At 43.4% G+C, this 18,067-nt stretch overlaps 1 protein-coding gene across 3 annotated transcripts; it reads right to left on the minus strand.

Annotated features, from left to right (window-relative positions):
- Positions 1-3,065: 3,065 nt before the first annotated feature.
- LOC121557842 (serpin H1-like) lies at positions 3,066-7,910 on the minus strand. Of its 3 annotated transcripts, XM_045216337.1 has the most exons (6): positions 7,806-7,908; positions 6,755-6,798; positions 4,903-5,525; positions 4,659-4,757; positions 4,302-4,534; positions 3,066-4,134 (listed from the first exon to the last, which is right to left on the minus strand). In XM_045216337.1, the coding sequence occupies exons 3-6, from the start codon at positions 5,486-5,488 to the stop codon at positions 3,832-3,834; spliced, it is 1,221 nt and encodes a 406-aa protein (XP_045072272.1). In that variant the 5' UTR covers positions 5,489-5,525; positions 6,755-6,798; positions 7,806-7,908; the 3' UTR covers positions 3,066-3,831. The 3 variants fall into 3 exon arrangements, with proteins under 3 accessions (XP_045072272.1, XP_045072280.1, XP_045072275.1); XM_045216345.1 differs by lacking the exon at positions 6,755-6,798 and having other exon boundaries at positions 7,806-7,910; XM_045216340.1 differs by lacking the exon at positions 7,806-7,908 and having other exon boundaries at positions 6,755-7,792.
- Positions 7,911-18,067: the final 10,157 nt, after the last annotated feature.

Consider the following 18,067-nt stretch of genomic DNA (forward strand, 5'->3'; position numbering starts at 1 on the left):
ACGAGACAGAGAGCGAGAGAGACTAAAATGGGGAGAGGAGGAGAACACATCCAAAGAGAGAGAGAGAGAGGAAGAGAAAGGGATGATGAAGGACTGGAGGACAGAGGGCATGAACCGGCCTGCTCACTGCGGCTTACGTGGCCTCCTTTAATAGGATTTCCTGGCTGCTGTCTGTGTAATCTGCTTGTGGCCAGCACAGCAGAAAGGGAGAGCACTAATGAAATCAAGGTTGTTGTATTACCGTCCTGCGACAGGGATAGTGCATGTCTTCTTAATGAACCATACACTTATGTCTCTGGTCCCCCATTGGCCACTAAGTGGCTTCTTGTCAGTGGAGTGGTTTTGTCTAGATGGGATACAGTTTATGTGAAAATTGACTTTTCATAGTAGGTTAGGAGAATTTACGCAACAAGTTAGGAGAATTAATGTAGCAGCTAAGGAGAATAAAGTTAAGGTTACGAAAAGGGTTAGCTTTAGGATTAGCTAAAATGCTAAACATTTCAACTTTTGACGTCAACTTGACATAAATTGTATCCCATCTGGACATGGCCCAGTGGAGTTGAGGCACCAGTGCTCAACAGGATGATCTACTGTATCACTACACTCCAATACTGTACTGTAGGTTTTAATCACATGCATAATGGAAATTATTTTCTATTTTTGTTAATGTTTCATCAATCTTCTAAATGTTTTGAAAGGAGCACTTCTCTCCACCCGAAGAGAGTTGTGGGGTGAAATAAGAATTTTAGTTAGTTATGGCAAAATATGATATTCAATTTTCAAGTTATGGCCGAAAAGCTTTGTAAGGATGTAAGGTTAGCATTCCAAAGTTGTGAGAGGAAATCGGATATATATATACTGTATTGTCAATGGACCAAAAGTTTGTTGGCATCGAGATAAGTAATTCCCTATATTAATCATGTGTTTTATTATATGAGAAAAAAAGTGCTATTTGAGGACAATGATACAATGCAAAAACTAAGGACAGACACATCATATATTCAATTTTTTATTTGAACTGTGGATTTCTATGTGTTACATTGACCTCTAGAAATTCTACTTTTTTTTTTATATGCATGCTGTATCCGCTTGTTATAGATTGTCTATGTAATGTTTCTGTAAAAAGTCTTGCTGTTTTTAAGCAGGGCATTTGGAGCCACGGAGTACACTGATTCTCAACAGACAAGACAAGTAAAGAATTGTCATGTCCAATGTCAATGCCTTCATTGACAAGAGCACCATCTCTTGTTTGGTTGAAGGTATGACTTGTATGAATGAAAATGAGTGAGCGTCCATTACAGGCACCATGGGCTCATACTTTAGTGTTACCTATGCAGCGCAAAACATGAATAGATCATGACCAAATAACATGAGCAATGATATATGCAGATGGATGTTTGATTATATATATATCGGTGAGCTTTAATTGTCTTATGTATATTATTTCATCTACTTCATAGACTATGAGAACAATTAATTAAAATAATGTACAGTATGCAATTTAAATGTTCAAGATGCACAGTGTTGAAAAATGTAATCTGTTACTGATTACAGTTACATTAAAAATAAAGTAATCAGTAATGTAATCCGTAATCAGTAATGTAAAGATGCATCCATTATGTTGTTATTTGTCTTGGATATTTATGAGACCCAAAGACTAATGTAAATAGGATATATTTAATTAAATAAATCACTGTTGTTTTATTTATATGTATGTGACACTTTGGGTTACAGTTATTTTTATGGCTCATCTAGACAAAAAGAAAGGGAGTATTATCCACGTGGTTCCTCTATCCAACAGAAGATGGCGCTGAGATCACACCTCTTGCTCTTTCTATCACCTCTATTCTCTTTGTCCATTACTCTCTACATTATTTGTTTATGGGCATGTGATGATGGAATTGTAGTGGAAATTCTTACACAGGGACACTCAAAGTCAATCTTAAATTAATGATTGTTTATTGTCAGCGCCCTGGAGAGGTTCCAACCAACTCAATGCACCATAGTACACATGTCAATCAGGAGCTCTGCCGGGCCGTCCCAGCAGTTGTCTTATATACGGCTATCCACAGACAAGTTATATTTGCATGATTTAGCATAATCAATTCATCATTACCGTTTTGTTTCATTCATGTGACCGACCAATACTGGTTCATAACATGTGACCATACCAATACCTCATGAGGCTTCTTCTCTCTAAGCTGAAACCTTGAAACTGAGATATCTTTTGTTCTCAAAACAAGGTCTGGGCGTACTGCCAAATTGCAGATACTGATAAGTGAGGATTCATGTGATCAGTCACTTGCATGAACACAGAAAGTGGTTATTAGAACAGCACATGAATAGAACATAGAAATGTATAGAATAGAAAAGCAACAACATTATAATTTCCATCACAGAAGACTACTTTGTTTCTAACACCCCAGATTCTACTAAATGTATGTTTTTCATAATTATCTATGATGGTTGATGAACCGTTTCTGAATCAGTTTCGTGTCTAAGGTTAGTCAATTGACAAGAGACTTGTCATACATTTCACTTCCTTGTTGAGTCGATCTCTTTCTCCCTGTTTCACCATGTTAACCCTGCACTTCAACCTCACCCAGCTAGGTTTATTAGCTCCTTAATGGGGATTTCCTAATTTAGTGATCTCTATACAAAACTTAAGCTCTGACAGTACTAACTAATGTGTTAAAAGTGGGTAAGGTCTGCAAGGTTGGGGAATCCTTTGGAATTGTGTGCCTTTCGCAGGTTTGCAACTTAGCCTATGTAGGGTCACCGGGGAAAGAATCTCCACATCTATTCTCTAGACAGAGGAATGTTCTGGAATGTTCGCCCTCAGGCCGACTAGAACGTTTATCATTCTCCTCACTGAACTGAACCCAGACAGTTAGACACTTTCTGCACAATTTAGTTCATTTCAGAGGCTTGTATCCTGATTATGGCCCCTTACGATGAGCCCTTTATTATGCTAAATCTAACCATTTCTTGATCATGATGTATCAGTATGCTTTGAGGAAACTGAGCAGATTCTTACACTTGGATCAACTTTGAATGAAAATCAGTTCATTTTATGTTTCTTTTTATTGAAAAATAGTCAAAAGGACACAACATTGCATTATGGTAACATTCCAAGGTTTTGTGGTAAATGCCTACAAAATAAAAAGTCACACAGTTTGATTGGCAAATGGCATTGATAATTCAATTAAATCAAAGAGTGCCGAGGAACAGTTTCAGTGCAGCTGGGAGGCTAAAACAACTGTGAAAGCATGAGAAATGTACTTTGCATGGTGGAAAGTGGAAGACAGTAACACATGAAATTAGCTTGTAGTACACTTCTGCAACAATCTTTTTTTCTTTAAACATTAAAGATAATGCAACTAACCACACATATCACAAACTCAAAATAAGAGAGAGAAGCCAAACCTATACTGGTGAAAAGAATGGTGGAAAATGTCAGATTTTATGGAAGGCAAAAATAAGAGCGATCATACTTAATATAAGCATGCTGTCGGGTCGTCTGCTATTCAATGTTCAGGTACTCTAAAAAGGCACTTGTGGTGTTTGGCTTTTTCCTGAAATGTGTTCAAATGCAGACTTTAACAACGTTATTAATTATGGCGCATTGCAAAGGCCAAACAGCATTCATTCGAACGTATACACTCCTGTTCCCTGGGAGTGCTTAATTAAGGCCCAGATATTCAGTCCACAGATGACCTATTGGAATGTGTTCTTGAGGTAACAGTCATACCATAATACACATTCTGTACACATACTATTTCCTGGCATGATTCAATCAGTAACCTTAACTCTCAAACTATCCATTAACTTTTATAACTCGTCACGCATCTTGTCTCCTTTGGGTCGCACCATTCTGCCGATGAAGAGGATGGAGTTGGTCTTGTTGTCCTTCACCAGGAAGATGAAGGGATGGTCAGCGTAGAACAACTTGGGGTTCCTCAGCTTCTCGCTTCCGAAGATGCTGGTGTCGAAGGGGTTCCCCTCGATGTCCCACTCCATGGAAGAGGCGTGGAAAACGTTGGAGAGGTAAAGGTCCTTCTTGCCAGAGATGTTGGACAAATCGGCCTTGGTTTTGTCCACAGCGTCGGTCAGACCAAGTTCACCAAGAGTTTTCTGGAGAGAAGTGTACAATAGAGAGTGAAACATGGATAAATGGTTAATATGTAAGTCAAATATGTTCTTTCATAGTCAAGCTTGCGAGTTGAGTCGTAGTTTATGAGATAAGTCATTAACAACCCTTAAATCTATTGCAAACAATATAATCGCAATGATGTGTTTACCTGGAGGTTGTGGCTAACCTCCACGCTGACTTTGGGCAGAGAGATGGCCACGGCCCTCTCCTCCATCTTGCCCATCCAGGTTTCCAGCTGCTTGCGGGTCAGCAGCTTCTCCAGCCTGTCAAGGGGCTCCAGGTGATAGGGCATGATGAACACCAGGCTGGACTGCTTCTGGCCCAGGGGCATGTCCAGCACAAACAACCTGTTCTCTGTGTCATCATGGAACTTATAGAGACCTGTAGAACACAGTCATGGGATGAGAATAGATGAGTCAAGTTATCTTGATAATGTTGTAGATAATGTCTTATATTAAGGCTTATTGTATGGTATGTCTCTATTCAAAAGGTTAGTGAAACCTACCAGTGCGATGCATCATGGGAACAGAGACTGTGAATGAACGGGTCACCAGGAAGCCACGGTTGTCTACCATCTTCTCATGGAACTTCTCATCCCAGTGAGCTGGAGACAGAGGATAATGTTGTTTTCTAAAGATATTCACATCTCACAATCTCACTGTTTAATACTCCCCAACATCAACAGTAATAGCAGTAGTTGAAGATACTAACTACTAGGCTACTGGGTATTTTTGAATAACTCTACTTACGCTTGAAGAACATAGCGTTGGCGATCATGGCTCCGTCAGCATTCTGCACATCCTTGGTGATCTCAGGCAGCTTGCCGTCTGTCGACTTGGCAGCCCATTCGTTGAGCGAGTTCACTGCGCTCCTCTTGTCCCTGAGGTTGATCTTGGAGTGGTCGTAGTTGTAGTGCTTCTTGCTGCTCTTCACAAAGTCTTCGGCGAAGGTGACCGAGCTGGGGCCGTAGAGGCGGTTGCTGATCTTCCATGTGATGTTACGGGTCTTGGGGTCGCTGACCTCAGTCAGGAGCTCTGACAGGCCTGTATGCAGGTGCTCATCCTTCAGGGCGTCAGCGCTGAGGATAGACTTGACCTGGGAGGCAGTGGATGCCTTGCCCCCGAGGGCCACCATGCCCAGGGAGGAGGCCACCACCACAGGGGATATCAGGATGTTGTCAAGGCCCTTCTCCTTGGCCACCGTGTGGTAGAGACTGAAGGCCAGGTTGGCGCTCTTGTCAGCCATGGTGGTGGCATGGCTGCTCAGCTTCTTCTTGTCTTCTCCGGAGGCCGCAACTGCCAACAGGCACAGATATACGACGTTGGTCACCCACATCCTTTCTGTCTTCTGGTTCTCGAGCAGCTATAGAAACCTGAAAGCAGACAGAAATACAATCATGTTGGAAATCCTGTGTTGGTATTTGAGGCCATTGTTTCAAAGGGCCTATTTTTGTGTAGACTATATACACACTGAGTATACCAAACATTAGGAACATCCTCCTAATATTGAGTTGCACCCCCCTTTTGCCCTCAGAACAGCCTCAATTTGTTGGGGCATGGACTCTACAAGGTGTCGAAAGCATTCCACAGGGATGCTGGTCCATGTTGACTCCAATGCTTCCCACAGTCATGTCAAGTTGGCTGGATGTCCTTTGGGTGGTGGACCATTCTTGATACATACAGGAAATTGTTGAGCGTGAAAAACCCAGCAGCGTTGCAGTTCTTGACACAAACCGGTGCGCCTGGCACCTACCACCATACCCAGTTCAAAGGCACTTAAATATTTTGTCTTGCCCATTCACCCTCTGAATGGCACACATACACAATCCATGTCTCAATTATCTCAAGGCTTAAAAATCCTTCTTTAAAATGTCTCCTCCTCTTCATCTACACTGATTGAAGTGGATTTAACAAGTGACATCAATAAGGGATCATAGCTTTCACCTGGATTCATGTTCAATCTATGTCATGGAAAGAGCAGGTGTTTTAAATGTTTTGTATACTCATTGTAATGTGTTATTACAGTGTGGTTTTAGACTGAGGTCACACATATTCAGCAATTGAATGACAATAGCATTGGCTGTACAAATGAATAGGTCCCAATGTTAGGCAGCCATGTTTCTAGCCACGTCAGCAGCTGTAGAGCACTTGAGCTATAGCAGCAGCCTAGAGTGCTGGGCTCTGACTGAGGGTGTAATTTGATACCGCTCTGTGCTCTTGTTAATTGTAGAACAAAAAAGTATACATTCACAATTTCTAAAATAAAAAGTGATATTCAGAAGTTCTCAGAGGTATCATTACAGCACAATTTTGTCAATAGATAGTGTCCACATAGAACCTATGGAGGTACTTTTTGCCGGTTAACAGGAGCCCACAGGCAAAAACAAGCTTTGCCCGACTTGTTCAAACAAAAGGAAGAAATGTGTAGCCTCAGAATACATCTAACAACAAGGAGTGGCTTCTGATCAATCCTTTGATTTTCCACTAAGTCTAAATTGCTTTCCTGCCTTCAAAAACATAGTAGTACGTAGGCTGTATAGCTGTTTTTCACAAATTCTGAATTTTTCACTTTGTATGTCTTTGCATCATCCTCTTGGGATACCTTGAAATGTTTTCATACTGATGTCAAGGTTTTCGCTTTTCATTCTGAAAGAAAAGAGGTGCATGGGGTAATCTCCATAGAGCAGGTGATAAAGCATTAGTCAGACCCATATGGAGTTATTTTTCATTTAATTTCTAAATTTTGATATTCTTTCCATCTTCCCTTGATATAGGGTCCATTGTTGAAAACATTTAGTATTTTCTTGAATAATGATCCATAGCTAGATATCATGCATACACACGTAAAACTTCTCTCATTGGCCAGTGCGTGTCCCAGAAAAACGTCCATCCAATCAGAAATGCCACAGTGGAACAGCATCAGTTCCACAGGAGAACCAAGTCAGATTTTTTTTTTGTTAGAACGTCCCACCACTCCCAAAATCATCTACGCAATGTTAGTCAGTAACAGTTCTGCTTGTTTGTGTGTGCAATTACCCTCAAGAAGGCACAGTAATGCCGAAACGTTGGTGTTTTACCCAATAAATTACTGGGATATATATAGAGGGTGCGACTCTTTATTTTTTATAGTTTACAGTTTATTCGCCATTGGTCAGCACCTTTACACAAAATAATTTTCTCTGGGTGTGCGCCAACTCATGCTTTTTATTATGCAATTACCGAAAGCCAAACAATATCCACAATCAAATTAATGCACTGATTTGTAGTTCTCTCTTAATTTATTGAATAATTGTAAACCAATAATCAACATGCATCATCAAGCAACGATATTATCTCAAAGTACAGTTATAACTGCCGTATATAATACATTGCATGACAATCAATGCGGCATCCTATCAGCTACTCCAGTTATCTCACTAAACAGTTGAGATAATAGGAAATACATTATATATATATATATATATATATATATATATATATATAAAGATTGTGCAAGAGTGCCTGAATCAGAATAGGTTCCACATTCTACGAAGTTATTTCAGAACCTAAATGCATGCACTCTACTTATAATTTAAAACATTAAAATAATAAAAAGCTTTCCACAAAAAATATGGTCAAAAGAGAGCACTCTCCCAGTCTCTCCCAATCCTTACCTGGCACAGCTTGGCACGATCTCTCTCGGACCCCACTCTCTGGGTTAGCTCGTCTGTCGACTGATGTTCGTACTGTTTTTTCTCTGGCCTATATATCCCATGGAAAAGAAACTTCTGGAAGTTGGGAATGGGGTATGCAAATATGAACCTCTGGCTCTCCTCAGGAAGCCGAAACTTCAGACCTCCCCCTGGATCCATTTGATGCAGTCCTCTGCATGGTCCTAATGCTGCATCCTGACTCAATCACACACACAGCTTTCATCATGTTAACTTTCACACATTTTCTAACTTGCACCAGCACAATAGATATGGGTATGGATATGGTAATTTTGTTTTTATGCAGAAAAGTGCAATGAAAGTAAAGTACAATAGTGTGTCTTTTTCAACAGAGAATATGTGCATGTCAGTGAGGATATCCCTTTGGCTTCCTGTTGTAGTTGTGAATGGGCACACTGGGCACAATGCTCATATGCATGTATATGCATGTATTGTATTTTCAATAATCCTGTTCACAAGCAATGATTATGGAAGGGAATCCACATGACATTTACAACAGTAGTGGAAACCGTAGTTACTAGAAGTTTGTAAAAGTCATTACAGTTTCAGCCTCCACATCACTCACCCCTCCCCCATACTGCCACGTCTTCCTCAGCTGATTGCAGGCTTGTTTAGGATGGGGGTTGTGGAGCAGGAGCTATGGGAATAGTGCTGTAAACCAGCTAGAAATCAAACTCTGACCTGAACATGACCTCACCAGTCCCAATACAAGCAACTGCAGCGGCTTTTTACACCATTTAAACTAAAATAAACCTTTTATTGTAATACAATGTGAAATTCTACCGGTACCATGTGGAACGTCTCTGAAATAGGTATAGTGAAATGTAATTCTGATGCCATCTGTTCAAATCACATCATTTCACTGTGCATGTAGCTAGTTTTTCTCCAGAAACGTATTCCCCCCCTCCTCTTTTTGCAGCCCTGTTTTAAATTGCCCTCATGCCAGCTGATGTGAGACTTGCCTTTTGGTGATTGGGGGGGAAGGTTCCCAGAGGCTTCTACAAACGCAACCCCGCTCCCACACCCACACCCATGCCGCTGTCCCATGTCCCCACCCCTTCCCCCAGGCTCCGTTTTTTCATTCTGTAGGAGTCAAATACTCTGAAATTCCTCATGACCTGCATGAGGCAGGGCAGGCCTAGTTCAAACAAGGCTGGTCCAATCCCCAATGGAAATAATCTACATGCAAAATGCCCTTATCCTGTTGAGTAGCAATACATTTGTTTTTGAGTGAGGACTCTACAAAACTTACTAGGGCCTCATACATGCATATTCCATTTTAATTCAGCGGAAGAACATGGACATTGGGGATTGGACCAGGCTTGTTTGAACTAGGCAGCATTAGGAACATTATACTGAGCCATTTTCTTTATGTTAGTATTCTTATCTTTTCTTATTTCTTATTGCTGTTGCACTGTTGAGAAGGAACCTGCAAGTAAGCATTTAGTTGGCCAGTGTATACCATGTATATCCTGTACAGTGAGGGGAAAAAGTATTTGATCCCCTGCTGATTTTGTACGTTTGCCCACTGACAAAGAAATGATCAGTCTATAATTTTAATGGTAGGTTTATTTGAACAGTGAGAGACAGAATAACAACAAAAATATCCAGAAAAACGCATGTCAAAAATGTTATAAATTGATTTGCATTTTAATGAGGGAAATAAGTATTTGACCCCCTCTCAATCAGAAAGATTTCTGGCTCCCAGGTCTCTTTTATACAGGTAACGAGCTGAGATTAGGAGCACACTCTTAAAGGGAGTGCTCCTAATCTCAGTTTGTTACCTGTATAAAAGACACCTGTCCACAGAAGCAATCAATCAATCAGATTCCAATCTCTCCACCATGGCCAAGACCAAAGAGCTCTCCAAGGATGTCAGGGACAAGATTGTAGACCTACACAAGGCTGGAATGGGCTACAAGACCATCGCCAAGCAGCTTGGTGAGAAGGTGACAACAGTTGGTGCGATTATTCGCAAATGGAAGAAACACAAAAGACCTGTCAATCTCCCTCGGCCTGGGGCTCCATGCAAGATCTCACCTCGTGGAGTTGCAATGATCATGAGAACGGTGAGGAATCATCCCAGAACTACACGGGAGGATCTTGTCAATGATCTCAAGGCAGCTGGGACCATAGTCACCAAGAAAACAATTTGTAACACACTACGCCGTGAAGGACTGAAATCCTGCAGCGCCCACAAGGTCCTCCTGCTCAAGAAAGCACATATACATGCCCGTCTGAAGTTTGCCAATGAACATCTGAATGATTCAGAGGAGAACTGGGTGAAAGTGTTGTGGTCAGATGAGACCAAAATCGAGCTCTTTGGCATCAACTCAACTCGCCGTTTTTGGAGGAGGAGGAATGCTGCCTATGACCCCAAGAACACCATCCCCACCGTCAAACATGGAGGTGGAAACATAATGCTTTGGGGGTGTTTTTCTGCTAAGGGGACAGGACAACTTCACAGCATCAAAGGGACGATGGACGGGGCCATGTACCGTCAAATCTTGGGTGAGAACCTCCTTCCCTCAGCCAGGGTATTGAAAATGGGTCATGGATGGGTATTCCAGCATGACAATGACCCAAAACACACGGCCAAGGCAACAAAGGAGTGGCTCAAGAAGAAGCACATTAAGGTCCTGTAGTGGCCTAGCCAGTCTCCAGACCTTAATCCCATAGAAAATCTGTGGAGGGAGCTAAATGTTCGAGTTGCCAAGAGCCAGGCTCAAAACCTTAATGACTTGGAGAAGATCTGCAAAGAGGAGTGGGACAAAATCCCTCCTGAGATGTGTGCAAACCTGGTGGCCAACTACAAGAAACTTCTGACCTCTGTGATTGCCAACAAGGGTTTTGCCACCAAGTACTAAGTCATGTTTTGCAGAGGGGTCAAATACTTATTTCTCTCATTAAAATGCAAATCAATTTATAACATTTTTGACATGCGTTTTTCTGGATTTTGTTGTTGTTATTCTGTCTCTCACTGTTCAAATAAACCTACCATAAAAATTATAGACTGATCATGTCTTTGTCAGTGGGCAAACGTACAAAATCAGCAGGGGATCAAATAATTTTTTCCCTCACTGTACATACAACTAATACAGCGTGAAACTTGAAACTCATGTGAAAGGATGGAGGGACTGGTACGCCTGGTGGAGATAGGGGCATATTTTACACATTTCTGTCGCTCTTCTGTACCTCTGTACATAGCACTTATATAGGAAATAAAAAGCCTTAGGGGGTGATACTAATTCTTACTAAACCCACAGGGTTAAAAGGTTAAGGACAAGAAACAGAAGTCTCCAGCTGCTACTGATGAGGTTTCCTAAACATTACATTTCCTGTTTCATCTCAATGTTCGTCAGTGTCATATTTTTTCCCATGCATAACCCAGCTGAACTGAAATTTTGCTCTCATGCTAGACGTTAGATACACTATCAGTGTTTTCGGTGCTTGAGTTTTTCTGTTTCTACATGATTGGACATGTAAAACAGTATCGCTATGCAGGATTCTGTACCTTCACTCAGCGAGATGAGAGATACAAGGGATCTATTGAGTTAAAGGAAGCTTGGGTGGTGCTGCCAAGACTAACCTATGATGTCAGACCCCAGTGATGTTTCCATGATGCTGAATGATGTACTGTACATTTCTGAAGCATTACCTTTAGGCCTACGCCTTGTAGATATATAGAGAGCAGCATAATTAAAGAATTAGCTAATGCATCACAATCATGCAATTCACAAATCGTGAATAGTCTACCATGAATAACACATCTATAAACTGGTTATCTTTTAGGAGGCATTTTGATGCCATATCAATATATTTTAATACTGTGGTTGATAGTGTGTGTAACCATTGACCAACAACAATACATTGGAAAAACAACTATTACATTTTTCTGTCAAGTTGAAGTAACTAATAATATAATATAACAATAATAAAATGCCATTTAGCAGACGCTTTTATCCAAAGCAACTTACAGTCATGCGTGCATACATTTTTTTTGTGTATGGGTGGTCCCGGGGATCGAACCCACTACCTTGGCGTTACAAGCGCCATGCTCTACCAGCTGAGCTAGAATCAAACTAATTTATTTTGTTCCAACATCCAGCTCTTGTTCCAAACTCTTGAACTCCACATATTAAACTATATACGTCTTAATTATGGTTTGATTAACTTTTGCTATTCTTCAGGTCTGTGACTGTGCTGAGCTGGCAGAATAGGCTAATAACTGCCTGGGGGTGGGACCAAAGACTATAAAATGGTAATCTAGGGAAGGGCTCCTAATATTAGCATGCCCCTCTGGTGGTCTAAAGAGGTTCACATTCTCCATGAACCGCAACAAAGTTTCCTCTTCACAGTGCAAGTGCTATACTTGAGGGAGACTCAAGTTTTACTCATTTTTAATTGAGGTCACATTTTGGCAGTTTAAAATAATTGTAATAATCTTGTTGCGGCTTTAATATAACCCTGAGGTTAGCTCTGATTGAACTCCTATTCTCATTATCTGTCTTCTAAATATAGACTTCATATTTCATTATTTATACTCGTTAATCTGTTTCTTTTCCTATTTAGATAAGCATACGAATTAAAGAGGGTGTCAAAATGAACGTAAATATTCATTCCCATGCCATTCTATACATAGCCACTAGATGGCGATAGAAAAGAAATAAATGCCTTGTCTGATATTACATTTCTTTCACTGATATTGAGACTCAACACTTTGTAATAAGTCTCTGCAATTTTTATCCAATTGGCGGAGAAGGTCAGAGTCAAAATCTGCCCCTTTTATTCTCTGTACCCAACACACTAGAAGACCAGTTCTTAAAGCCTTATTATTTTCCTCCTCTGTTCCTTTGGTGATGTAGAGGTTAACCCAGGCCCTGTAGCCCCCAGTATCACTCCTACTCCCCAGGCGCTATCATTTGTTGACTTCTGTAACCGTAAAAGCCTTGGTTTCTTGCATGTTAACATCAGAAGCCACTTCCCTAAGTTTGAGTTATTCACTGCGTTAGCACACTCCGCCAACCCTGATGTTCTAGCAGTGTCTGAATCCTGGCTTAGGAAGGCCACCAAAAATTCAGAAATGTCCATCCCCAACTACAACATTTTCCGTCTAGATAAAACTGCCAAAGGGGGCGGAGTTGCAATCTACTGTAGAGATAGCCTGCAGAGCTCTATCATACTATCCAGGTCTGTGCCCAAACAGTTTGAGCTTCTACTTCTAAAAATCCACCTTTCCAGAAATAAGTCTCTCATTGTTGCCGCTTGCTACAGACCCCCCTCAGCCCCCAGCTGTGCCCTGGACACCATATGTGAATTGATTGCCCCCCATCTATCCTCAGAGTTCGTACTGCTTGGTGACCTAAACTGGGATATGCTTAACACCCCGCCCGTCCTACAATCTAAACTAGATGCCCTCAATCTCACACAAATTATCAAGGAACCTACCAGGTACAACCCTAAATCCATAAACATGGGCACACTCATAGATATCATCCTGACTAATTTACCCTCTAAATACACCTCCGCTGTCTTCAACCAGGATCTCAGCGATCACTGCCTCATTTCCTGCGTCCGTAATGGGTCCGCGGTCAAACGACCACCCCTCATCACTGTCAAACGCTCCCTAAAACACTTCAGCAAGCAGGCCTTTCTAATTGACCTGGCCCGGGTATCCTGGATGGATATTGACCTCATTCCGTCAGTAGAGGATGCCTGGTTGTTCTTTTAAAAAATTCTAAGAACTAAGAACAGATATAGCACCTGATTCACCCCAGACTTGACTGCCCTTGACCAGCACAAAAACATCCTGTGGCGTACTGCATTAGCATCGAACAGCCCCCGCGATATGCAACTTCTCAGGGAAGTTAGGAACCTATATACACAATCAGTTAGGAAAGCAAAGGCTAGCTTTTTCAAACAGAAATTTGCATCCTGTAGCACTAACTCCAAAAAGTTTTGGGACACTGTAAAGTCCATGGAGAATAAGAGCACCTCCTCCCAGCTGCCCACTGCACTGAGGCTAGGAAACACTGTCACCACCGATAAATCTACGATAATCGAGAATTTCAACAAGCATTTTGCTACGGCTGCCCCCCCCCGCTTCTCCTTCACCCAAATTCAGATAGCTGATGTTCTGAAAGATCTGTAAAATCTGCACCCCTACAAATCAGCTGGGCTAGACAATCTGGACCCTTTCTTTCTAAAATTGTCACAACCCCTATTACTAGCCTGTTCAACCTCTCTTTCGTATCGTCTGAGATCCCCAGAAATTGGAAAGCTGCCGCGGTCATCCCCCTCTTCAAAGGGGGTGACACTCTAGATCCAAACTGTTACAGACCTATATCCATCCTGCCCTGCCTTTCGAAAGAATTTGAAAGCCAAATTAACAAACAGATCACCAACCATTTCGAATCCCACCGTACCTTCTCCGCTATGCAATCTGGTTTCCGAGCTGGTCATGGGTGCACCTCAGCCACACTCAAGGTCCTAAACGATATTATAACCGCGATCGATAAAAGACAGTACTGTGCAACCATCTTCATCGACCTGGCCAAGGCTTTCGACTCTGTCAATCACCGCATTCTTCTTGGCAGACTAAATAGCCTTGGTTTCTCAAATGACTGCCTCGCCTGGTTCACCAACTACTTCTCAGATAGAGTTCAATGTGTCAAATCGGAGGGCCTGTTGTCTGGACCTCTGGCAGTCTCTATGGGGGTGCCACAGGGTTCAATTCTTGGGCCAACTCTATTCTCTGTGTATATCAATGATGTCGCTCTTGATGCTGGTGACTCTCAGATCCACCTCTACGCAGACGACACCATTTTGTATACATCTGGCCCTTCATTGGACACTGTGTTAACAAACCTCCAAACGAGCTTCAATGCCATACAACACTCCTTCCGTAGCCTCCAATTGCTCTTAAACTGGTAAAACTAAATGCATGCTCTTCAATCGAACGCTGCTTGCACCCGCCCGCCCGACTAGAATCACTACTCTCGGCGGGTCTGACTTAGAATATGTGGACAACTACAAATTCCTAGGTGTCTGGTTAGACCATAAACTCTCCTTCCAGACTCACATTAAGCATCTCCAATCCAAAGTTAAATCTAGAATCGGCTTCTTATTTCGCAACAAAGCCTCCTTCACTCATGCTGCCAAACATGCCCTCATAAAACGGACTATCCTACCAATCCTTGACTTCAGCGATGTCATTTACAAAATAGCCTCCAACACTCTACTCAGCAAATTGGATGTAGTCTATCACAGTGCCATCCGTTTTGTCACCAAAGCCCCATATACTACCCACCATTGTGACCTGTACACTCTCGTTGGCTGGCCCTCACTACATATTCGTCGCCAAACCCACTGGCTCCAGGCCATCTATAAATCACTGCTAGGCAAATCCCTGCCTTATCTTAGCTCATTGGTCACCATAGCAATACCCACCCATAGTATGCGCTCCAGCAGGTATATCTCACTGGTCATCCCCAAAGCCAACACCTCCTTTGGCCGCCATTCCTTCCAGTTCTCTGCTGCCAATGACTGGAACGAACTGCAAAAATCTCTGAAACTGGAGACACTTATCTCCCTCACTAACTTTAAGCATGTCACGCCCTGGCTCTGGGGACACTGTTATGTTGAGCCAGGGTGTGTAATTCTATGTTTGTATTTCTATGTTGGCCTGAGTGACTCCCAATCAGAGGCAACGAGTGTCAGCTGGTTGTCTCTGATTGGGAGCCATATTTAACTGTCTGTCTTTCACTTTGTGTTTGTGGTTTCTTGTTCTTATTTGGTTTGTGTTCAACCGTAGACATCACGTTTTCGTCTGTTGTTTTGATCGTGTGATCATACTCGAATAAATATAAATATGTTCACCTTCAACGCTGCGCATTGGTCCTCCTCCTTAGACGATCGTGACAGAAGAAACCACCAGAACTGGACCAAGCAGCCTAGTGAGGAGCAGAGTGGGTGGACTTGGGAACAGTGGAGGAAGAGCTTCGACTGGGTCAAGCCGAATGAGGAGCTGAATGGCGGAGATTGGAAGCAGAAGAGCGAGAGTTGGGCGAGAATTATCGAGGCCTGGCCCACGGGGAAGAGAGACTCCCAGAAAATTTTTAGGGGGGGGCTCACGACGTCGGACCAGCAGGAGGCCGCGATAGAGCGGCCCAGCGGGTTGCCAGAGGAGGCCGCCAGGTTACGGGGGCCACTGGTCGAAGAGGGGATGGAGGATGTAGAGGCACGGCGAGAGGTACTGGCGTGTGTTGCCAGTCCGGTCCGGCCCGTTCCAGATCCCGGTGTAGGGCCAGTGGTGTGTGTCCCCAGTACGGTCCGGTCCATTCCTGCTCCCCGCACCAAGTCTGTGGTGCGTTTCGTCACCCCTGTCCGGCCCGTTCCTGCTCTCCGCACCAAGTCTGTGGTGCGCGTCGCCAGCCCAGTCCGGCCCATTCCTGCTCCCCGCACCAAGTCTGTGGTGCGTTTCGTCAGCCCTGTCCGGCCCGTTCCTGCTCTCCGCACCAAGTCTGTGGTGCGCGTCACCAGCCCAGTCCGGCCCATCCAAGCTCCCCGCACCAAGTCAGTGGTGCGCTTCGTCAGCCCGGTCCGGCCCGCTCCTGCTCCCCGCACCAAGTCAGTGGTGCGTTTCGTCAGCCCGGCTCGGTCCGCTCCTGCTCCCCACACCAAGCCAGTGGTGTGCGTCGTCGGTCCGGCACGGCCCGTGCCTGTTCCACTGGTGCCTGGTCCGGCACCGGTCAGATGCGTTACGCCGGAGCTAGAGCAATCCGCTCCATCAGTGTGCAGTCCAGCTCCGGCCAGCGGGGCCAGACCGGACCAGGGGTACTTTGGGGGGTTGGAGAGGGAGTGGGGATCAGGCCCGGAGCCGGATCCGCCGCCAAGGCGGAGTGCCCACCCGGTCCCTCCCCTGTGGTATTTAGTTGGCGCGGTCGGAGTCCGCGCCTTTAGGGGGGGTACTGTCACGCCCTGGCTCTGGGGACACTGTTATGTTGAGCCAGGGTGTGTAATTCTATGTTTGTATTTCTATGTTGGCCTGAGTGACTCCCAATCAGAGGCAACGAGTGTCAGCTGGTTGTCTCTGATTGGGAGCCATATTTAACTGTCTGTCTTTCACTTTGTGTTTGTGGTTTCTTGTTCTTATTTGGTTTGTGTTCAACCGTAGACATCACGTTTTCGTCTGTTGTTTTGATCGTGTGATCATACTCGAATAAATATAAATATGTTCACCTTCAACGCTGCGCATTGGTCCTCCTCCTTAGACGATCGTGACAAAGCATCAGTTGTCAGAGCAGCTTACCGATCACTGCACCTGTACACAGCCCATCTGTAATTAGCCCACCCAACTACCTCATCCCCATATATATGTTATTTATTTTGCTCATTTGCACCCCAGTATCTCTATTTGCACATCATCTTCTGCACATCTATCACTCCAGTGTTAATACTAAATTGTAATTATTTTGCACTATGGCCTATTTATTGCCTTACCTTCATAACTTACTACATTTGCACACACTGTATATAGATTTTCTATTGTGTTATTGACTGTACGTTTTGTTTATCCCATATGTAACTCTGTGTTGTTGTTTTTATCGAGCTGCTTTGCTTTATCTTGGCCAGGTCGCAGTTGTAAATGAGAACTTGTTCTCAACTGGCTTACCTGGTTAAATAAAGGTTAAATAAAAAATAAAATAAAAAGTGACGTTGGATCTTCTCCTCTAATGCGTTTTGAGAAAGAGGCCAGGAGAGAGTACGCGAGGAATCAAGGAAAGACGATTGAAAAAGAGCCCAGTTCTCCATCACCTGAGCGATCACAAGCTGTTACGTTATAATTTGACCCTCGCTCCACACACCTTCACCTGTACAAAGACCCCAGTCTGTGACCTCCCCAGTGCCTCCCTCACCCAGCCACCCTCCCTGCTGCTTGGCCTTTTGGAGGAGGGATGTACAGAATCATCAAACCAGCTGGAGCCTCTGACTAATGCCTGCCTAGGGAGAGTAGGGGGTCTGCTACTCTGCTGAAGCTCCCTCACACATCAAATGTCACAGGAAGTAGTCCGAACACCATGCTGCCTCCCATCCCCTGTGCCGCTGCAAGCTCCCAGCCAGTAAGTGGAGCCCTGTGTGTGTATGTGTGTGTGTGTGTGTGTGTGTGTGTGTGTGTGTGTGTTTGAAATGTAGATGAGTGATCC

This window comes from Coregonus clupeaformis, chromosome 5 (assembly GCF_020615455.1).
Source record: "Coregonus clupeaformis isolate EN_2021a chromosome 5, ASM2061545v1, whole genome shotgun sequence".
In the NCBI taxonomy this organism is placed as follows: Eukaryota; Metazoa; Chordata; class Actinopteri; order Salmoniformes; family Salmonidae; genus Coregonus; species Coregonus clupeaformis.

Coding starts and splice junctions, on each gene's coding strand:
- LOC121557842 (XM_045216345.1), bottom strand. CDS start 5,488: ATGTGGGTGACCAACGTCGTATATCTGTGCCTGTTGGCAGTTGCGGCC. Junction 4,758..4,902: donor CAACGCTATGTTCTTCAAGC/GTAAGTAGAGTT, acceptor CTCTGTCTCCAG/CTCACTGGGATGAGAAGTTC. Junction 4,535..4,658: donor TCCCATGATGCATCGCACTG/GTAGGTTTCACT, acceptor TGTGTTCTACAG/GTCTCTATAAGTTCCATGAT.